We start from the raw sequence: 23,931 nt of genomic DNA, 5'->3' as shown, positions 1-23,931 counted from the left end.
GCCTTTGTGGCATCAGCAAATTTACTAACCATCCCTCCATTTCCTTATCCAGGTCATTTATAAAAATCAAAACGAGTAGGGGTCCTAGAACAGACTCCTGAGGCACACCACTGGTGACCGACCTCCATGCAGAATATGACCTGTCTACAGCCACTCTTTGCCTTCTGTGGGCAAGCCAGTTCTGGATCCACAAAGCAATTTCCCCCTGGATCCTATGCCTCCTTACTTTCTCAATAAGCCTTGCATAGGTACCTTGTCAAATGCCTTGCTAAAATCCATATATACTACATCTACTGCTCTGCCATCATCAATGTGTTTAGTCCCATCCTCAAGAAATTCAATCAGGCTCGTAAGGCATGACCTGCCTTTCACAAAGCCATGCTGACTATTCCTAATCATATTATATGCCTGTCCAAATGTTCATAAATCCTGCCTCTCAGGATCTTCTCCATCAACTTACCAACCATTGAACTAAGACTCACTGGTCTATAATTTCCTGTGCTATCTCTACTCCCTTTCTTAAATAATGGAATAACATCCGCAACCCTCCAATCCTCCGGAACCTCTCCTGTCCCCACTGATGATGCAAAGATCATCGCCAGAGGCTCAGCAATCTCCTCCCTCGCCTCCCACAGTAGCCTGGGGTATATCTCGTCCAGTCCTGGTGACTTATCCAACTTGATGCTTTCCAAAAGCTCCTGCACATCCTCTTTCTTAATATCTACATGCTCGAGCTTTTCAGTCCACCTTAAGTCATCCCTACAATCGCCAAGATCCTGTTCCGTAGTGAATACTGAAGCGAAGTACTCATTAAGTACCTCTGCTGTCTCCTTTGGTTCCATACACACTTTTCCACTGTTACACTTGATTGGTCCTACTCTCTCATGTCTTATCCTCTTGCACTTAACATAGTTGTAGAATACCTTGGGGTTTTCTTTCATCCTGTCCGTCAAGGCCTTCTCATGGCCCCTTCTGGCTCTTCTAATTTCTTTCTTGAGCTTCTTCCTGCTAGCCTTATAATCTTCCAACTCTCTGTCATTACTTAGCTGTTTGAACCTTTCATAAGCTCTTCCTTACTTCTTGACTAGATTTACAACCGCCTTTGTTCACAACGGTTCCTGTACCCTACCATCCTTTCCCTGTTTCATTGGAACGTACGTATGCAGAACTCCATGCAAATATCCCCTGAACATTTGCCACATTTGTTCCATACATTTCCCTTAGAACATCTGTTTCCAATTTATGCTTCCAAGTTCCTGCCTGATAGCATCATATTTTCCCTTACTCCAATTAAACACTTTCCAAACTTGTCTGTTCCTATCCGTCTCTAATATTATGGTAAAGGAGATAGACATATTGTGTCAAGCAACCTTCTTGAGCACACCTAACAAACTCCACCCCATTTAAACCCCTCGCTCTATGGACATGCCAGTCGATATTTGGGAAATTAAAATCTCCCACCACGACAACCGTGTTATTGTTACACCTTTTCAGAATCTGTCCCCCTATCTGCTCCTTGATGTCCCTTTTACATCTATAAAAAACACCCAGTAGAGTTATTGACCCCTTCCTGTTCCTAACTTCCACCCACAGAGACTCTGTAGACAATCCCTCCATGTCTTCCTCCTTTTCTACAGCCGTGACACTATCTCTGATCAACAGTGCCACTCCCCCACCTCTTTTGCCTCCCTCCCTGTTCTTTCTGAAACATCTAAAGCCTGCACTCAAAGAAACCGTTCCTGCCCCTGAGCCATCCAAGTCTCTGTAATGACCACAACATCATAGCTCCAAGTACTGATCCACGTCCTAAGCTGATCCTCTTTGTTTATAATACTTCTTGCATTAAAATAGACACATCTCAAACCATTGGTCTGAGTGCATCCCTTCTCGATCACCTGCCTATCCTCCCTCTCGCACTGTCTCCAAGCTTTCTGTATTTGTGAGCCAACTGTCTCTTCAGTTTGATTCCCAACCCCCAGCAATCCTAGTTTAAACTCTCCCCAGTAGCCTTAGCAAACTCCCTGCCAGGATATTGGTCTCCCTGGGATTCAAGTGCAGCCTGTCATTTTTGTACAGGTCACTCCTGCTCCAGAAGATGTCCCAGTGATCCAGAAATCTGAATCTCTGCCCCCTGCTCCAATCCCTCAGCCATGTACTCATACTCACTGTCACGTGGCACAAACAGTAATCCTGAGATGACTACCTTTGAGGTCCTGCTTCTCAATTTCCTTCCTAATTCCCTGTAGTCTGATTTCAGGACCTCCTCCCTTTTCCTGCCTATGTTGTTGGTACCTATATCTACCACAACCTCTGGCTGTTCTCCTCCCCACTTCAGGATATCTTGGATGCGATCAGAAACATTCCGGACCCTGGCACCTGGGAGGCAAACTACCATCTGTGCTTCTTTCCTGCATCACAGAATCACCTGTCTGACCCCCTAACTATAGAGTCCCCTATTACTGCTGCCTTATTCCTTTCCCAATCCGTCTGAGCCACAGGGTCAGACTGTGTCAGAGGCGCAGCCACTGTTGCTTCCCCCAGGTAGGCTGTCCCCCTTCCCCTCCCAACAGTACTCAAACAGGAGTATTTATTGTCAAGGGGTACAGCCACAGGGGTACTCTCAAATCTCTGACTCCTGCCCTTCCCTTTCCTGACTGTTACCCACTTATCTGTCTCCCCAGGCCCCGGTGTGACTACCTGCCTGTAGCTCCTATGTATCACCTCCTCACTCTCCCTGACCAGGCTATGGTCATCGAACTGCATCTCCAGTTCCCTAACATGGTCCCTAAGGAGCTGCAGCTCGACTCACCTGGCGCAGATGTGGCCATGCTTCTTTCAGCAAGTCCAGCCTTAATTTACTCAAGTTCAAGTTTATTGTCATTCAACCGTGCATGTTTACTGCCAAACGAAACAACGCCCCAAATAACTCGCACACATAGCACAAAGTAATATTACCACAAATAAATTAACAAATAATAAGGTGAGTTTGCGACACAAGTTTAAAAAGCAAATAGTATTTCACTACTGGTGCTTCATGTGTGATTAGACCTGGGTGGTGGCAGGGAGTTCAATAGTCTTATGGCCTGGGGAAAGAAGCTGTTTCCCATCATAACAGTTCTTGGCCTGAAGCTATATCCTGCCTGATGATAAGGGATCAACGAGATTGTTGGATGGATGGAAGGTATCTTTGACAATGCTAAGGGCCCTGCGGTTGATAAATATCTCTGGATGGAAGAGAGACTTCGATTATCCTGTCCTTGCAATTCTTTGTGGGGACTTGTGGTCATTTGCTTTACAATCCCCTACCCAACAATGATGCAGCTGGCCAGGACGCTCTTGATGGTTCTCCTGTAGAAATTGGTTTGAATGGAGAATGGTGAAGGGGTCGCCTCACTTGCCTCAGTATCCTCAGGAAATGGAGAAGATGCTGTGTTTTCTTGACCAAAATGCTGATGTTAAGGGACTAAGTAAGTATTCCCCGTACATGCACTCCCAGAAACTTGTGACTTAATGGTTCAGGTTTTACAGTTACCCTTGTTTTTAGAGATATTGTGTATTAATTTTATCCATGCTCACACAGTAATGTAGAATTTACAGAAAGATCTACATGTCTTTTAAGCAAATACATCAAGTATGTGTATTACCATATCGCCAAATTAACAATTACCCAGAGTTGCTAGAAAGGTAAATGGAATACTTTCCATATACTATTCATTGAGTTGACAGATAGAAAACCATGCCAGCAGTATATAATTTGGGCTAAGTCCACAACACAGTCCAAGTCTGACGCAAATGAGCTCGAAATGCAAATACAGTATATTACTCAACTCTTTCTATGCAGACAGCCTCAGTCATTTTCAATGTTTTTTTTTCAGTCATAAGGTTGTTAAGTATGCCATATAAATGGATATTGCTGTTTGACAAATATAATCAGGGAACTCCTGGTCCATGGGATTCTGGCTTGCTGCTGTGTCACAAAACTAAATTGAGACAAATGAACTGATGCTGAGTTGAAAGACTGAAGTATTTATCCCAGCTTAACTGGCCCTTGTGTGCAGAGGTATAAAACAAGCTTGATTAAAGATTCTGGATGCTTGTTTTCCTTGCAATTTGAGAATTGATGCTTACCAAGAGCATTAAGTAGGAATTGCCATCATTGACCTGGAGTCCAGTGGCCTTTTTATTAGACTAAGAAAAATTGTTTTGGATAGCAAAGGAAATGGAGATAATTTTCTATGTTCAGGTTTTGATGACTGTATGCCCAGAACCTGGAAGTAAATCGTGAGAGTTTCAAATTTGTATAGTGCATGTCTTGATGGATGTCTAAAGTTTTAGTTAACAGTTGCTTTTGCATTTCACTTGTGTTGATCGTTTTCTCAGACGTAAAGCAAATTGAACAGTAACATTTCATCTTTTTAAACTTTGTTTTTCAGGATGTTTGACGTTGGAGGACAAAGATCTGAGAGGAAGAAGTGGATCCATTGCTTTGAGGGCGTCACTGCTATCATTTTCTGTGTCGCTCTTAGTGCGTATGACTTGGTTCTCGCTGAGGATGAAGAGATGGTAAGCAATATGCATGTGAGGTTTTCAAATCCATTCTCTTTGCAATAAATAAAATTAATATTGATAACTTCAGAAGGCTATCCAATTAAGAGTTAATTGCATGGTATAGACTAATCTCTGTTAATTGTGAGCTTTTCCATGACCTGATTTCAGTCCAATGTACATAGAACAGTGGAGCACAGTACTGGCTCTTTGAGTCATAATGTTGTGCCAACCTTTTAATCTACTCCAGGACCAACCTAACCCCTCCCTCCTGCCCCCCCACCCCCACATTGCTCTCCATTTTTCTTTCATTTATGTGCCTATCTAAGAGTTTCTTAAATGCCCCTGATGCATCTGTGTCTACCACCACCTGCGGCAGGGTGTTCCATGCACCCACCACTTATTGTGTGTTTGAAAACAAACAAACTATCCTCCAATACCTTAAAATTATGCCCCCTTGTATCAGTCATTTCCACCTTTCCACCCTGTGTAAAAGTCTCTGGCTACCACTTAATCCATGCATCTTCTCATCTTGTACACCTTTGTCAAGTTGCGTCTCATTTTTCTTTGCTCCAAAGTGAAAACCCCTAGGGGTCTCAACATATCCTCATAAGACGTGCTCACTAATCCATGCAACATCCTGGTATGTACCCTTCCCACCATCTCTTAAAACTTCCACATCTCTCCTATAATGAGGGGACCAGAATTGAACACAGTACTCTAAATGTGGTCTAACCAGAGTTTTCTAGAGGTACAATGTTACTTCATAGCTCTTGAACACAATTACCCAAATAATGAAAACCAGCACTCCACATTCCTTTCATAACTATCTTATTGACTTGTTGAATGTTGTTCATGTAAAACTAGCCTTCATAGATAACATGCTTTGTGAGCAGAAGAAAGGTAGGCCAGGGTGGTGCTGTGATTTTAATGGAGGTATGTGACCAATAAATTTTGGAAATTTGCCCAAAGCCACTAGGTGCAGGTTCAATGCCAAACCCAAGCACAAAGCCTGGAAGGGGTTGTTCTTAAGCCTTGCATTCAATGCTGTTTAAAAATTGAAACTTGGGGTCTTGCAAATCTGAATTGGTAAACCACAGGATTAGAGTAGAGTCAGAGTGTAAGTGTTCAAGGTCAAGTTTATTGTCATATCGCCAAACAAGCCGATGTTCGTTTGGACCAACGTGCTCAGCACAGTACATATAACTTACACACAAAGTGAAAAATTTACAAATAAGAGCATGCACATATGACACAAGTTAAAAGGTAAACAGTACAGTATAATGCTACTGGTGCTTCATACATGATCAGACCTGGGTGGAGGCAGGGAGTTCAGTAGTCTTGCAGTTTTGGGCAAAAAACTGTTTCCCATCCTAACAGTTTTATCCTAATGCTACAGTACCCCCTTCCTGATGATGGGGGCGTGTGGTCAAAGAGATTGTTGGAAGGATAGAAGGGATTGCCTTGCTTGTGCAGCACTCCTGATAAATGTCTCCAATTGGTAGAAGAAAGACCCCCAATGAACCTCTCAACAGTCCTTGCAATCCTTTGTAGGAACAAGTGTTTACAAGAATTTAGAACTTTGATTTTATTAAATGATAGAGAAGATTTCAGTGGCCAAATACTCCCCTCCTATTTCAGTTCTGTAAGCTCTCTCATTCCCACTTCACCTCCATATACGGCCATATCAAATATATTGCAAAAAGTAGATTCAATTTTTTAAAAAAATGGGTTTGTATTTTGAGCGCCTTGGGTATATTTTGTATTCAAATCCACACTGGATTGATGGGATTCAAATATTCACTGGAGGATTGAGGATTGACAATTGCAGTAAATTTGAGAAGTTTCAGTATATTTTCTAGTCTATCTAAACCTATGGTACTTCCCTTTGCCACTCAAGTAAGTGTTGTGGCAAGTGAAAACTGTGTCATTGGAATTGGGAGTGAAATGGAGGCTTGGGCATTCAAGATTCAATATTCTAGTTTATTTATCACAAGTACCTCAAAGCACACAGTGAAATGCAACATTTGTTTTGACAACCAGCGCATCTCAGAGTGTGCTGGTTGAGTCCCAAGTATTGTCACAGGTTCTGATGCCAACATAGTATGGCCACAATGCTCAGCAGAACGACACAAGCAACAAAACAACAGCAAAACAAGCCATGTTCCTCCCTCCCTCCCTCCCACCCACACACTTACCCAGCGAACACACTCCTCTGACCCCAGGACGTGCCGTCTTTAGCATCAAGTGGGGTACGGGTAACTTAGTCCGAGACCCTCAAGGAACAGAGATAGAAAATGTTCTGTTTTGTAGCCTTAATTATCTTAAGTACGAGATCTGTAATTACCTCAAGGAGACAGAGATGCAAACATCATTATGTATAATGGGATTAAGTAGATGCTTAAACTGAGCAGTTGTTTTCTGAGCTTGTTATTGCTCATTGGGTGTCATGTGCTGTGTGACGATGGTTGTCAGAACAAAACAATACCCCATTTCCTCTTCTAGAACCGCATGCATGAGAGCATGAAACTGTTTGACAGTATTTGCAACAACAAGTGGTTCACCGAAACTTCGATTATTCTCTTCCTCAACAAGAAGGACCTCTTTGAAGAGAAGATCACCAAGAGTCCTTTGACTATCTGCTTCCCTGAATATACAGGTAGTTATATAATGTGTGCATTTAGTGATAGAGAATAATGGGCTCTGTAATGCATTAGAAATAATAGTTACATGTTGCTGTTCATCAAATTAATTATGTCAGGCTGCAGGCATAAATTTTTACTTTGGCTTTATTTCAAATTTGCTTACTGACTGACTGATTGATACAACATGGAATAGGCCCTTGTGGCTCTTTGAATTGTATCGCCTGCCAACCCCTGATTTAACACTAACCTAATGACGGGTCAATTTACAATGACCAGTTAACCTACCCGGTATGTCTTTGGACTGTGGGAGGGAACTGGACTCCTGAAAAAAATTCATGCATTCCACAGGGTGGCGTACAGACTTCTTCCAGAGGATGCCAGGGTTGAACTCTGAATGCCAGTGCCTCAAGCTGTGATAGATAGCATCGCGCTAACCGCTACACTACCATAGCACCTAATCTTCCTTTTGATTTTGGCATTAATTTTAAATGTTAAGATCATTCTTCACACACAGAGAATTTTGTCTTTGGAACTGGAATGCTATATTTTGCTTGGCACACTGTACCTCCAAAGTGGTCTACAGGCCTCAAAACAACTATTGCACAAGGTCCCTCAGAAGGCTGTAGCAGAAATTTGCAAATGCTGGAAATCTGAAGCAAAAAAACAAGAATGTTACAAGTATTCATCAGGGTTTCAAAAGTTACTGGGCAAAGCTATTCTGTGAGGTTCAGCTTGCATTCACTTCAATATAATTAAATTGTAATCCCATTGAAGTGTACAAGTACATGAAGGGTTTGAACAGTTAGAGTTACTGCGCTTGGTGAAATAGTTCAAATGGAGCAAAATGTTATACTTTCTCAAAATGCTCAGTGGCTCAGGCAGAACCTATGGACAGAAATAACCAATCAAATGTTTCAGGTTGAAACCCTTCATCGGTACTCAAGTCCTAATGAAGGGTCTCAGCCCAAAACTATAATCTTTTATTCCTCTTCATTGCCTGATCTGCTGAGTTCCTCCAGCATCGTCTGTGCATATTGCAACAGCTGAATCTCTTGTGTTTTAAGATATTACATTTACAGGTCGATAGTTTGTGGATGATGTCAACGGAAACCTTGGAGATTGAGGAAGTGTGCACACCACATCAGTTTATTTTATTCTAGTATCTGAAAATTCAGAATTGAGTTTGATAATATCTTTGTTTTCTTCAAAGGTAGTGAATTAAGGGATAGATGAATTTAATGAACAGTATTAACCAGCTCCTATGCCTGCATTCCCATTGACATTCTTTTGCGCCTTTTCCCCATTGTAATTGTTGATTGAGGTTGTAGTATAAAATGGCTCAGTGTATTACTTTGGTTATAGAGTTCGGGCAGGTGGGGCTCATGAGTCCTTGTAAGAGAAGGAAAACTCTAATTGCAAACCTCTGCTTTCTTGCGGCTATAGCCACTTATGGGGAAGGCTTGGGGAGTAAACCCCAAGGAAAAATCCAGGGCTGGAATCCCTGAGGTAGTCCTATGTTGAATTCAACATTGACTGGCAACTCCTGCGACACCGCCAGTGCCGAGCTGTATCGATTTCTGCCGTTCCTTTGAATTCATCAACTGCGTGGGCAACAGCTTACTCTGCATATCATACTTCCCTGGCTTGCTTATCAGCTGATGGCACTGCACCAACAACATAGTCAGTTAGGACAGAACATCTAACATTGACCCTGACCATTGGAATGCCTCTCATCAATTATAATGGCCCTGTGCTTGTTTTATTGGCCTAATAGTGCTGAGGTTAGTTCAGTTTAGTGATGAGTTCAGATCCTATGGTGGCAGTAAGGGGTTTTAAATTTGCCGAATTGAAAGCTAATATTAGTCAAAGTTCAAAGTGAATTTATTATCAAAGTATGTATACATCACTATATACTACCCTGAGATTCTCTTTCAGGCATTTACAGGAAAATAAAAAAGTACCAAAGAATTTATGAAAAAACTATAAATAATAAAGACTGATAAACAACCAATGTACAAAAGAAGACAAATTCTGCAAATAATAAAAAAAACTAAATAAATAATACAGAGTTGTAGAATCCTTGAAAGTGATTATAGGCTTTGGCATCAGTTCAGTATTGAGGTAAGTGAAGCTATCCGTTCTGGTTCAGTGGCCTGATAGTTGTAGGGCAGTAACTGTTCCTAAACTTGGTGGTAGTGAGAAGAGGAGGCCCTTGATGATGGATGCTGCTTGTTAATGTGCTCAGTGGTGGTAAGGACTTTGCCTGTAATGGACTGTGCTACATCCACCACTTTTTCTAGGCGTTTCGATTCCTGAGCATTGGAACTAGGTCATATGGTGACAGTGAAACTGCCCAGTTTGTCATAAAATCCATTTGGTGACAGAAGTCCTACAAGGAACTCTGGTCCCCCTATTTTCTCTGTTCATGTGTAACTATAGATTCATTCAACGTGTTAATTGTCCTGATAAGAATGCATTATAGTAGTGTAAGGATGAGTTAGGAATAAAAAATGAATTCTGACCTTGCCAGCATCGTATCTTTATAAGTTACAGAAACAAATGAACCACTTAGTTGGTTTTGCATGTGGTAACATTCCTAGATACATTTGCTCTATCTAAAACTTAAATTGTAAAATTAATCATCCACATTGGTTTCTATGTGGTGGCTTGGGTTCAAGTATGCAAATCCCTTGTACTGGAAAGCTGGTACCCTTAACTTTTGTTTCATGTGGGTCTTGCGTTAAACCTGCTACAGAAGTTGAGTTTGTGCACATGGAGAGGATGTTTCCTTTCGTGGACTGGACAACACAGCCTCTGTATAGAAGGATGTCCTTTTAGAAGAAATATGAAGGAATGGTTGTGAAGGTCAAGTCATTTGGTATATTTAAAGCAGAGGTTGATAAGTTCTCGATTAGTCAGGGAGTCAGATGATGGGGAGAAGACAGGAGAATGGAGTTGAGAGGGATGATAGATCAGCCACGATGGAATGCCGCAGCAGACTCAATGGGCAAAATGGTCTGATTCTGCTCTCTGATTCTGGCATTCATAGCAAGAGGATTTGAGCACAGGAGCAGGGAGGTTCTGCTGCAGTTGTACAAGGCCGTGGTGAGACCACACCTGGCGTATTGTGTGTAGTTTTGGTCCCCTAATCTGAGGAAAGACATCCTTGCCATAGAGGGAGTACAAAGAAGGTTCACCAGATTGATTCCTGGGATGGCGGGACTTTCATATGATGAAAGACTGGATCGACTAGGCTTATACTTGCTGGAATTTAGAAGATTGAGGGGGGATCTTATTGAAACATATAAAATCCTAAAGGGATTGGCCAGGCTAGATGCAGGAAGATTGTTCCCGATGTTGGGGAAGTCCAGAACAAGGGGTCACAGTTTGAGGATAAAGGGGAAGCCTTTTAGGACCGAGATGAGGAAAAACTTCTTCACACAGAGAGTGGTGAATCCTTGGAATTCTCTACCACAGGAAACAGTTGAGGCCAGTTCATTGGCTATATTTAAGAGGGAGTTAGATATGGCCCTTGTGGCTAACGGGGTCAGGGGGTATGGAGAGAAGGCAGGTACAGGTTTCTGAGTTGGATGATCAGCCATGATCATACTGAATGGCGATGCAGGCTCGAAGGGCCGAATGGCCTACTCCTGCGCCTATTTTCTGTGTTTCTATGTCTTATGGTAAATGGGAGAATTAGCCAAACTGCTGTTCCTGTCAGTATTGAGATTGTCAGTGGTGGACAGCAGCACTGCTCGTGGTGTGTGTGGAATAAATCACTGAAGGTACACTACTACTGGGATTCGGGCAATGATTGATGCGAGGTTGGGCAATAGCATTGTTCTTGACATTGTCGGAGCAGTATATCACTCAGTTGTCCCAAGTTGTGGTGAATACACTACTGCTTAATCCAGACCTAACAAATTTGCCCTGCTTCAGAATCCTAGCTTGAAATTCTGGAACACGAGTGGTTATTAGTTTGTTCAGTCTGTTTCATCATTTAGTTTGGTCTTGGCTGAACTGCGTTGTAACTTGGTTTAGTAATCTTTAATACTCTTGCCTCACCCGAGTGAGTTCGGGACATGCCTGTCGTAGCAAGTATGGAAAGCTCCGGTGGACTGGGCAGATTCTGTGGCCAGGAAGGTGCTTCTGCAATGCCCCATGGAGAGAGAAAGGCACGGTGAGGCACAGAATAAGTCATGGTCACCCACTGCAACCAAGGAAGACTCCAGTTGTGATGGCTACTCGTATCACGGGACCTGGACTTCTGAGGTCGAGAGAGTGAAACTGCCCCAATTGTAATGCTTTTCCAATTTAAGAACTCTCCCACACCGATTTTCCTGTCACTGTTGGAGAGGATAGCCTACCAGCAGCACCACTACCCTTGCTTAACAAAAACATGCAACACACACAAAAAATGCTGGTGAACGCAGCAGGCCAGGCAGGATCTGTAGGGAGAGGTACAGTCGATTCCAGCGTCTGCAGATTTCCTCGTGTTTGCGTTAACAAAAACGTGAATTTGAGTTTTCATGGGGGCAGAAGAATCCATGTTTCTGGTTGCTTTGATTCTGAATATACTGTTGAAACTGCTTAAAGAAATGTGCATCAGTAGTCCATGATCTGTGCAGTCATCCATGCTCCTCCATGGAAACATGGAGCAGCCATCATAATAAATGTCCTTCAAACAGCGAACACCCTCTATTACACAGCATGTTGATGTTCGCCTTGGCTGTGTCACTTTCTCACAGATCCTTGCACTATACTTTTATTCTGGATGGCTTAATGTTGCAATCAACACCACTTTTAACGAGATTTTTTTCAGTGCCTGCAATTTAATTAAATTGATGAGTGTGCAGTTTTGATTTCAGAATTTGTACGGAGTTAGTTGAATTGCAGGGGGCTGTTTTATTAACCAGGTGATGCTTCAGATGCCAAGAGCTTTTGAAAACAATCTTCTGTTGAAGTGAGTCTCTGACCTGACTTACTGAACCTTATAGTTCCAGCAGTTAATAGGGCTTTTATTGAATTTTCAATAAACAGGAGCTTCTTTGTAGGTAAATGTGGCCCTAAGTGTGGATTGGAGGCACACTATGTTGGTCTGTAACACCTAATTTAAATTTGGTGTAGTTATTCATTTTCTTGTAACTTTTTGGAATAGAAACTATTATCACAATATAAATTCCAAGTCTTCTAACCATACCATTGATATGTAGAAAAGCTAATGGAAGTCTGTCATGTCCTGAAACCACTTTTAGGGCATGCTGTTACCATGTGCCCCATGTTATGGTCAGAGTTTCCACATTCGCAACTTTGTGCAAATTTTAAGGTGTCACCAGTTCAGGAGATGTGAATGGCATCATCTAAATGCAAGTACAGGTCGATCTTCACTAATCCGGCACCATTGGGACCTGAGGAGTGCCAATAGAAGAAGAAGAGAATAGAAGAAGAGAAGAGGAGAAAAAAATTACCCGCATTTGGAGAAATCAATGTTCAAACTATCAGGCTAACAAACACTGATAATTTTTCCCTCATTTTGCAATGTATGCTCAATTATGTTGTTTTATTTTAAATGCATCTAGATACTATTAAAACTCTCATGCTCTGTTTGTGACCTCCAATTAGTGCAAACGGTGCATTACAGTGGCACATTTTTTTGGCTAAATTGCATTAAAATGTGCTAACTTACAGAATGCAGGCAAAGTTCAGGGTTATATATTTGTATAAAATTGCTCATTCGCCAAAGATCAACAGGCTGCCTTTCACCGAGATCCGATCGGCCATCATGGAAATTGCGACACCACAGCCCGACACATGCACACGACCAGCCTCAGCAGCACCTCACGATGCTCACAGAGCCGCTTCCACCTTCCATGGAGACCGCGATGCTGCAGCCCGGTGCATGCGCACGGCCAGCCTCAGCAGCTTGGAGGTTTTGGTGTTACTGCTTCCTATCTTCTATCAAGCATTAGGGTAAAAATATATGGATAGCCTAATTATGCCACGTGGAAAGAGAAGGGGGACATTTTGGTCAAGAGATGACGTCAAACGTTGGGAAGCGGCAAGGAGAGGGAGAGAACAACAATCAGATGAGGCCAGGGCTGCACGACTCCAGGATCAAAGAGTCAGGACAAAAAAGATGAGAGAAGACGAGACAGAGGAGGACAGGCATGCTCGTCTCCAAAATGACAACAATAGGCACAGACGGAGGAGAGAACAAGAATTCGATCAGGCCAGGGTCACACGACTCCAGGATCAGAGAGAAAGAACAAATGGTAGAAGAAATGAAGGATGAAAAGGCTGCTCATCTCCAGAATGACAATAACAGGCAGAGAAGGAGGAGACAGGAAGAGGCAGAGGAGAAAAAGAAAGATCAACTCGAGAATATGCAGCACAGAGCAATTATTGTGAGAGTTGCTGAAGACAACAATGGCTGCTTTCGACAACAATACCTTGACAGAGAAAGAGCAAGGCAAAATGCACAACTCGCATGCCGTCACATCTCTGCTGATGTTGGTTGGATGACCAGAGTATGCCCTCACTGTCGTGCCTTCCTGTTCACTGGAGAAACCGCACATTTCTGCTGTATGAAGGGAGAGGTCAAGATAGGCAATTTGCAGCCTCTGCCTGATGAACTCCTCGATTTGTACAGCAATGATGAACCTATTGCAAACGAGTTCAGGAAGAACGTCAGACAGTACAATTGCCTCTTCCAAATGACATCCTTTGGTGCCAAAGAAGTCCCTCCATTGAGGAATCGATGGAATCCTTCTGTGATTATTCAAGGCCAAGTTCATCATTACATCAGACATTTAATTCCAGACCCGACTCAGCAAGCCCGATTCCTTCGAATTTACTTCATGGATATTTAATGTTCATTCTGGTCACATATTTGTCTTGCTATGCGTCTTTCTTCTTTAATAAGCTGAGTTTTTTTTTCTTTAATTTCCAAATCAAAGAGATAGCAATAGCATTAAGGAAAATTTAATGTTCATTCTGGTCACATCAGACTGCACTACCCTTCTCTCAACGGGTGCCCCAACGGGTCACCCCGTTGTCTAGTTATATTTATAAAGCACTTTTTGCAATCTCATGGCACTTCAAGCATCTTGGAAACAGTTAAGTACTTGTTATGTATGTGTAGAGGAAGAACGATATCAGAGTGGTATGATTAAACATTTTTGCTGAGTCATGTTAGCAATGACATACACTGGGCAGCGAACCGAGCCCACCAAGCTAAAAACATGCGCACTCAAAGCCTGGTCAAAAAGAGAACCCTCCAGACGTAGGAGGTCCAATCAATTCACCGCTTGATCAATCGGCAACAGGCACACTTGCCATATTCTTGGAATTGATGTGATACAGTTCAGAGCTTATTTAGTATTGTAGCAAATGCAGCAAGTTCTGAAATACTGAAGTCTGATAATAACAAGCAAACGTAATTTGTGAGTTGTGGTCAGCATTGTTCAAACCTCAGAGGCCAATTTCAAGACACCATGTGACTTCTTTCTCAGACAGATGCCCGAAATTCGTTCAGTGTGTAATCAGCATTTGAGGTTGGAATACCTCAGCTGATCTCATCCAACTTTCAACCCTTGATGTTCCTTTACACTCTTCTTCCAGGTCTCCATAGATCTAATCAGAGTTCTGTGGCACCCAAGCTACTCAGAGAGTGAGGTGGGCGGGGGGGGGGGGTGGAATCACAAGGTTCACTTCATCTCCTGCTCCTTTCCATAAGTGACATCAGAACTTCTCTGTGATCAGCAATTGAATTTAAGTCTTTATTTGCAACCATTTTTTTTCTCCTGGTCTCCCTGCAACACATCTCTGGAGTGTATCTCACCTAACAACCCCCAGAACTTGATCAGGGCTTTACCTCCTACAAACTCTTGCTATCATACCCAACCTAGTCGTTGCAGGGACTTGCACTGTTGATAAAGGTAGTCACCCTTAACTAAACATTCACTGTTTCTCGTTTCCCAGTTTCTGCCTGGCTTGCCAGACATCTGCATCACTTTCCATTATTTCATTATTTATTTATTTATTTTGATTTCCAAATCTATAGTCCTTCTTCCTTACCCCACCCCCAACTCCCCGCCTTGTTTTTTGATACTTGGCACCTTCACTAATTTGGATAGAAAAGGTTTATGGGCCAAACATAAGTGAAAGGGAGTTAACCAGAAAGATTCCTTGGTTGCCAAGCACAGGTTGGATTTTCATTGATGCATAACTATGACTCTTAATTTCTTGATCCCCTAAGGCAGTCTTGGGTCGAGTTCAACCCTGACTGGCAACTCCTGCGATGTCACTGGTGCCAAACTGTATCAGTCTCTGCCATTCCTTTTAATCAGCTGCATGGAGAGGGGGGCCTGCTACATGGGCAACAGCTTGCTCTCCATATCTGCCCTGGCTTATGTATCTAGCTAGCTAGGGCACATCTATTGTTGATACCACCAACAGATGCTTTATAATCCTTGTATTTCTTGATCTTTCTCTTGGAACACTTTCATGTGTATTTTTTTATATAAAAGCTGCTAAATAAATGTGGTTATTTTGTATGAACTGTACCATAAATATATTCTTAATCTCAGTGAATTGCGTTTGAGACCTTTGTCCTGGCAGCTGCGATTGTCAAATTGTTTCTCTGTATTCATAAATAATGGACGACATTACTCAGCCTCTATATGATGTGCATTATTAAAAGTTGCCAGGAGATCAAAAGCGTGGTTGGTTCACTCTTGCACAATACAATTGCTAATAGTTAGCTGAGTATAACATAGCCAGTTTGTATTATGAAGAGAGCAGCAAGTTACTAGCAGTATCATTGTCACATGGCATATAACCTCTTTTGAAAGCCTCTTGTATTAATACAATATACAGTGCACTGTTGTAATAATTGTTTGCTGTTCACATTGTTCAGTTGATCTGTGGATAGCTGTAAGCTTCCGCGAGGAAATGCACAATGGATAAAGGGTAATGCTTTAGCTTTGTCTGCTTCACTCTGATTATGTTACTTGCTGTAATGTTTACTACTGTTCAGTGGAAAGGAAATGGTGTTAGTACCGGAGTTAATCAAGCCAGTCTGCCATTCAACAGAATTGTGGTGTATTCTACCTCAGCACCATTTTCCTGCCCTATTCTTATAGCCCATTTTTTCCCTTATTGAACAGAAAGCTGTTGCTCTCTACTTTAAATGCAGTCAATAATTGGGTGTAACAGTAGCGTGGTGATTAGTGCAACGCTATTACAGCTCTGGTTGGCAGAGTTCAATCCTGGCGTCCTCTGAAAGGAGTCTCTGTACATTCTCAGGGAATGCATGTGTTTTCTCTGGGTCATCCGGTCTCTTCCCACAGTCCAAAGGCTTGCTGGATATGTTAATTGGTCATTGTAAATGGTCCTGTGATTATATTAGGGTTAAAGTGGGGTTGTTGGGGGTTGCTGAGCCGTTCAGCTCGGTGCCGGAAGGGTCTATTCCGTGCTGTATCTCTAAGTAGAATAAAGACTGCCTCCGTGAGCTTCTTAGGCAGAGATTTGTTATCCTCTGGAGAAATTTCTCCAAATGTTCTTCCTAAATGGCTTACTCCTTGTTTTGAGAATGTGACCCCAATCTCTAGACGACTCAGAGGAAACTTTCTTCATCTACCCTGTTGAGCCCACTCAGAATTTTGAATCGTTCAGTGGAGTCACCTTATATTTTTCTGAGCTGGAAAGAGTACAGGGCTCGCTTCCTCCATCACTCCTTACCTGACAAGCCTGCCGTCCCAGGAGTCTGTCTAGTGAATTTTCATTGCACGATCTCCGTAACAAGGGAATTCTTGGGAGAAAGGATAAATTATTGCTCGTATTCCAGAGGTCTCATCTACTACTCTTGTACTCCAGTCCTCTTGGAATAAAGGCTAATGTGGCATTTCCTTCCTAATTACCTGCTTTCTTCTATTTGACACTGGCTTGAACTAATTGGTCATGTTCAGAAATCAATCCTTTGCTTAGCAGCATGAAATAACTTTTGATAGTTCCTGCATTGACACTGTTCCTTTTGCTCAGCAATGTTCATCTGTGGTGTTTCTGTTCACCCAAGCATTTCTGAATGAAAACTAAACACTGGATAGCATTCTTGAGGCTCCTTTCAAACTGGTGGTTTTGGTATTTTTGTATGCTCAGCCCTTTGCTGTGGAATTTGTTGTTTGAAAGTTTGGCAATAGTCAATTCAAATATAACTTTCAGAAGGAAGTTCAATATGAAGTGGGGGCATGAGCAGGTTTAGGAGAGGGTTCGATGAGGACTCTTTCCGTGAGCCAGTGCAGTCCGTATGGGCAAAATAGTTTCTTAGCTTAATTAATGTTATTTTAATCTTTGATATGCTGCATGGACCAGCTGTAAGATTGGGGAATTCCCATCGGTGTCTGTAAGGTGTTTGTGCATTCTCCCCATCGCCACCTGGGTTTCCTCCAGGTACCCTGGTTTCTTCTCAGATTCCAAAGATAGAGTTAAGTGTGTTGATATAGAGTTAGAGTTAGTGAGTTGTGGGCATGCTATGTTGGTGCCGGTAGCAGGGCTTCCCAACACAATTAATTTTGATTTGATGCAAACTACACATTTCACTGTATGTTTCAATATACATTTAACAAACAAATCCAAACTTTAAAAAAGAGTAGCAAATACTCAGTAATGATATAAATAGTCACATTTCACCACTTAGGGCAATAGATTGGCTGTAAAATACTGGCTGAATTGAAAAGAATTGTAGAATTCTGGTGGCGCAGCAGGAGGTTATGCAGCCAATTAGGTGAACATTGTCTCCAAGTAGAGCAACACACAAAACACTGGAGGAACTGCAGCATCTATGGACAATCATTATTTCTGGTGGAGACCCTTTATTTGCACTGTAGGATAGTGGAGTATATAAAAAGGTGAAAAGAAAAGCTGACAGGTTACTCCAACAATAGTTCCTGTGACTGTTACTCCAGATTGCAGCATCTACAGTTTCCTGTGTCCCCACTTGACTGCTCCAATGCAAAGTCTCTTCTAAGTATGTCAGCTTTGAAGATGTTTTCTTCCCCTGACGGCTATTGCTCTAAACCCCCCCTCCCCCCCCGCCACCAAAAAAAAAACCTTTTTATACCGGTCAACTCAGTCCAGAAGAAAGTCTCAACTCAAAATGTCTACTCTTCATTTCCCTGTACAGATATTGTCTGCCCTGCTGAGAAATAATATGATCTTTATTTGAAAGAGTTTGGGTACAAGAGGAGAACATCTGTAATTGTACAATGACTTTCTCTCAACCTGAAGAATAGCTGCAGTGGACACTGAGTTTTTGATGCTGCTTGTATTGTGTTGCTTTACTAAAACTGGCACAGGCTTCAGTGGCCAAAACACGAGATAACACAATAGCTGTCATCTAATGGGAGCTGCTTCAGCTGCACATTCTGCTGAGGTGCTACAGTATGTTCGGTCTGAAGACTAATTTTTGCTTAATGGACCACAGGATAGATAGACCTAGAGGATGCTATATACCTGTATCACACACGAAGGAGCCTACAGCTGTAGAACAAAGATATGGGTCCTTTAACTCAACAGATATTTCAACTCATTCAGAATGCAGCTGCTAGACTTTTAACCAAAATCAGAATTTGGGATCATATCACTCCCATCCTAGCTACTCTGCATTGGCTTCCTGGATCTTTTGGAACTGATTTTTTAAGTTCTCTTGTTTTTAAAGCTCTCAATGGTCTGGGAGCATCAGATTACATCACAAAATTGCCTTCATTTTATAATCCTGCTCAAGCTCTCAGCTCTTTTTCCACTGGTCTTTTAAATTAAACAATCTCCCCCAAAAATAATTGGCATGTCAACTTTTCTAAACTACACTCCTAAACCGTGGAATTCAGTACGTAAAACTATAATGGATGCAGACTTTGTCCACACTTTTAAATGCCAGCTGAAAACCCTTTTATTTACCTTGCTTTACACGAGCTTTTGGTCATTTCTTTTCATATTTGTACTTTTAGCACTTTGAACTCCATCATCTGTATGACAAATGCTCTATAATTAATATTATTACTTTTAACATATCCATGACAACTTTAATGCCCATCTGCACTAATTCCATTTCCCAAATTAGGTAGGCATTCTTCTATGCCTTGCCTATTTTAATGCCTGTATAAATGTCTCTTAAACTTTATGATTTTATCTGATTCCATCACATTTTCTGATAGCTTCCTTGGTTTTGATACCCGTATAATGCGAAAAAGATTTTGTCAGACCTATTTATTCCTCCTATAATTTTATTTACATCAATCAAGTCAGAAACAGGTTTATCATCACTGTCATATGTGTGGGCACGTGGCCAAGTGGTTAAGGCATTGGACTAGCGACCTGAAGGTCGTGAGTTCGAGCCCCAGCCGAGGGAACGTGTTGTGTCCTTGAGCTTAGGCACTTAATCACACATTGCTCTGCGACGACACTGGTGCCAAGCTGTATGGGTCCTAATGCCCTTCCCTTGGACAACATTGGTGTCGTGGAGAGGGGAGACTTGCAGCATGGGCAACTGCTGGTCTTCCATACAACCTTGCCCAGTCCTGCGCCCTGGAGAGTGAAGACTTTCCAGGCGCAGATCCATGGTCTCGCAAGACTAACGGATGCCTTTACCTTAAATGATAAGAAATTTGTTGTTTTGCAGCAGTAGTGCATATAAATAAAATTACTGTAAATTGCAAAATCTATAGTGCAAAATGGGAATAATGAGGTGGTGTTTATGCAATCATGAACTGTTCAGAAATCTGAAGCTGTTTCTGAGTTATTGAGTGTGGGACTCCAGCCTCCTCCCAAAAGAAGAGGGCATGTGGGGGTGCTTAATGATGAATGCTACCACCTTGAGCACCACCATTTCTATGACCTACCAAATAGCCTCAAACTCTTAATGACGTTGAAGTGCTCCAATCAGGACAACATCCTGGTGAAACCTCTCTGTTCTCTTCAACATTGCCACATCCTTCTTACAGTGCAGTGAACAGAATGAACAATATTCTCTGAGTGTGGCCTAACTAGTGTTTTGTAAAGTTGGAACATAAGATAGCAAGGTTTGTATTCTATGCCTCAACCTGAGAAGACGATTATGCCATTTGTTGCTTTCACCACCCTATGCAACTTTTTTGCCTCATTTGAGGAACTGTGGACTTAAAACTAAACATTCCTAATTGCCCTACCGTATACTGTGTATATCATGACGGCATGGATAGGGTGTACGCATTCAATCTCTTTCCCCCAGAAGTTGAGTTATCACGAACTGGAGGGCACAGGTTGAAGGTGAGAAGGGAAGGATTTAAGAGGAATTTGAGGGGGAACCTTTTTTACACAAGGCATGGTATCTATGTGGAATCAGGCACATACAGTAACAACTTTTAAGAGTGTTGGACACGACCCATGGATTGGAAGGGTTTACAAGTTTATAGGCCAAATGCTGGGAAGTGGAACTGGTTTGAATGAAACATCTTGGTCAGCGTAGACCAGTTGGGTGTACGGACCTGTTTTCATGCTCTGATTTGATGTTTTATGATATTCTACCCATTATTTCTCAAAATCCATCACCTTATACTTTTTAGGATCCTGCCCATCTTTCCATCTGATCTACGTCTTGGATGACCAACCTCACTATCAACTTTTGAGTCACTAATCATACTTCTATGTTTGCATCCAAGTCATTGATATCCATCACAAACAACAAGGGTCCCAGTATCAATCCCTACAGTACATCACTGGTTACAGATTGCAATCAGAACAACGTCCTTCCATTATTACTCTTTGCCTCTCTTCACCAAACCAACTTTTGATCCAGTTAGCCAGCTCGCCTTGGATCCTATGTCCTTTCACCTTCTCAACCAGCCTACCACATGGGACCTTGTCAAAAGCCGTATTAAAGTCCATATAGGTATTGTCTAATGGCCGGTTGTCTTCATTCTTCCTGTGTACCTCATCAGAAATGCAATCAAATTTGTGATGCATAATGTCCCTCAACCACACTGACTATCCCTGTCCATCCCTGCCCTTCCAAATACACATTAATCCTATCCCACAAGATTTTGTCCAATGATTTCTGTACCACTGATGTAGCCTGTAGTTACCTGTCTTACCCTGTTGTTAACAAAGGAGCAGCATTGGCTTTTCTCAATATTTTAACATCTTACATCTGGATGCAAAAGACTTCAAGGCCTAGCTATTTCCTCCTGATGCTCTCATAGTGACCTAAGATAGATTTCACCCATAAGACCATAAGATATAGGAGCAGAGTAGGCCGTTTGGCCTGTCGAGTCTGCTCCACATTTCAGTCATGGGCTGATCCAATTCCTTCAGTCATCCCCACTCCCCTTGCCTTCTCCCCATAGTCTTTGATGCCCTGGCTAATCAAGAACTTAGCTAACTCTGCCTTAAGTGCACCCAATGACTTGGCATCCACAGCCACTTGTGGCAACAAATTCCACAGATTTACCACCCTCTGACTAAAATAATTTCTCCACATCTCTGTTCTAAATGCACATCTTTCAGTCCTGAAGTCATGCCCTCTTGTCCTAGACTCCCCTACCATGGGAAATAACTTTGCCATATCTAATCTGTTCAGGCCTTTTAACATTTGGAATGTTTCTATGAGATCCCCCCTCATTCTCCTGAACTCGAGGGAATACACCCCAAGTGCTGCCAGATGTTCCTTATATGGTAACCCTTTCATTCCAGAAATCATTCTCGTGAATCTTCTCTGAACCCTCTCCAATGTCAGTATATCCCTTCTAAAATAAGGAGCCCAGAACAGCACACATTACTCCAAGTGTGGTCTCATGGGTGCCTTATAGAACCTCAACATCACATCCCTGCTCATATTCTATACCTGTAGAAATGAATGCCAACATTGCATTTGCCTTCTGCACCACCGACTCAACTTGGAGGTTAACCTTTAGGGTATCCTGCACAAGGATTCCCAAGTCCGTTTGCATCTCTGCATTTTGAATGCTCTCCCCATAGAATTAATAGTTTCCCACCAAAATGCATGACCATACAGTTTCCAACATTGTATTTCATTTGTCACTTCTCTTCCCATTCTCCTAAACTAAGTCTCTCTGCTGGCTCCCTGTTTCCTCAACATTACCCGCTCCTCCACCTATCTTTATCTCATCTGCAAATTTTGCCACAAATCCATTAATCTCGTAGTCCAAATCATTGACATACATCGTAAAAATCAGCAGTCCCAACACCAACTCCTGTGAAACTCCCCTGGTAACTAGCAGCCAGCCAGAATAGGATCCCTTTATTCCCACTCTGTTTCCTGCTGATCAGCCAATGCTCCATCCATGCTAGTAACTTCCTTGTAATTCCATAGGCTCTTATCTTGCTAAGCAGTCTCATGTGTGGCACTTTGTCAAAGGCCTTCTGAAAATCCAAGTACGCCACATCTACTGCATCTCCTTTGTCTACCCTGCTTGTAATTTCCTCAAAAAAATGCAGTAGGCTAGTCAGGCAGGATTTTCCTTTCAGGAAACCATGCTGGCTTTGGCCTATCATGTCATGTGCCTCCAGGTACTCCGTAATCTCATCCCTAACAATCGATTCCAGCAACTTCCCAACCACTGATGTCAGGTTAACAGGTCTATAGTTTCCTTTCTGCTGCCTCCCATCCTTCTTAAATAGTGGAGTAACATTTGTAATTTTCCAGTCATCTGTTACAATACTGGAATCTATCGATATTTGAAAGATCATTGTTAATCCCTCTGGAATCTCTCCAGCTGCTTCCTTCAGAACCCAAGGATGCATTCCATCAGGTCCAGGAGATTTATCCATTCCCTGACTATTAAGCTTCCTGAGCACCTTCTCAGTCGTAATTTTCACTGCACAAACTTCACTTCCCTGTCACTCTTGAATGTCCGGTATACTGGAGGCGTCTTCCACTGAGAAGACTGATGCAAAATACGCATTCAGTTCCTCTGCCATCTCTGCCTCTCACATTACAATATCTCCAGTGTCATTTTCTATTGGTCCTTATCTACCCTCAATTCTTTTATCCTGTATATACTTAAAAAGCTTTCAGTATCTTCTTTGATATTAGTCGCCAGCTTCCTTTTGTAATTCATCTTTTCCTTCCTAATGACCTTCTTAGTTTCCTTCTGCAAATTTTTAAAAGCTTCCCAATCTTCTCTTCCCACTAACTTTGGCTTCATTGCATGCCCTCTCTTTTGCTTTTACATTGGCTCTGACTTGACTTGTCAACCACTGTAGTGTCCTTCTTCCACTCAAAAATTTATTCTTATTTGGAATATATCTGTCTTGCACTTCCCTCATTTTTCACAGAAACTCCAGCCATTGTTGCTCTGCTGTCCTTCCTGCTAGTGTCCCTTTCCAGTCAACTTTGGCCAGTTCCCCTCTCATGCCACTATAATTTCCTTTATTCCACTGAAATACCTACGTATTCAAATTTAATTTCTCCTTCTCAAATTTCAAAGTGAACACAATCATATTGTGATCACTATTCTCTAAGGGTTCCTTAATCTTAAGCTCTCTTATCCCTCCGGATCATTGCACAACACCCAATCCAGCACAGCCAATCCCCTAGTGGGCTCAACAACAAGCTGTTCTAAAAAGCCATCCCTTAGACATTCTACAAATTCTCTATCTTGAGGTCCAGTACTGGCCTGGTTTTCCCAATCCACTGTTATGTTAAAACCCCCACAGATTATCATGACATTGCTCTTCTGACACACCT

The 23,931-nt window shown here is 42.1% G+C and overlaps 1 protein-coding gene across 1 annotated transcript in view; it reads left to right on the top strand.

Annotated features, from left to right (window-relative positions):
• Positions 1-23,931, top strand: part of LOC140211217 (guanine nucleotide-binding protein G(i) subunit alpha-2) — a 321,281-nt gene that overhangs the window by 283,001 nt on the left and 14,349 nt on the right. Inside the window, exons 6-7 of the mRNA XM_072280827.1 lie at positions 4,434-4,563; positions 7,051-7,204. Coding sequence (XP_072136928.1) covers positions 4,434-4,563; positions 7,051-7,204 — 284 coding nt within the window. The remainder of the gene's footprint in view (positions 1-4,433; positions 4,564-7,050; positions 7,205-23,931) is intronic.

This window comes from Mobula birostris, chromosome 16 (genome assembly GCF_030028105.1).
Source record: "Mobula birostris isolate sMobBir1 chromosome 16, sMobBir1.hap1, whole genome shotgun sequence".
Lineage (NCBI taxonomy): Eukaryota > Metazoa > Chordata > Chondrichthyes > Myliobatiformes > Myliobatidae > Mobula > Mobula birostris.
Note: the sequence above shows the minus strand (reverse complement) of the source record. Positions and strands in the feature narration are given on the sequence as shown.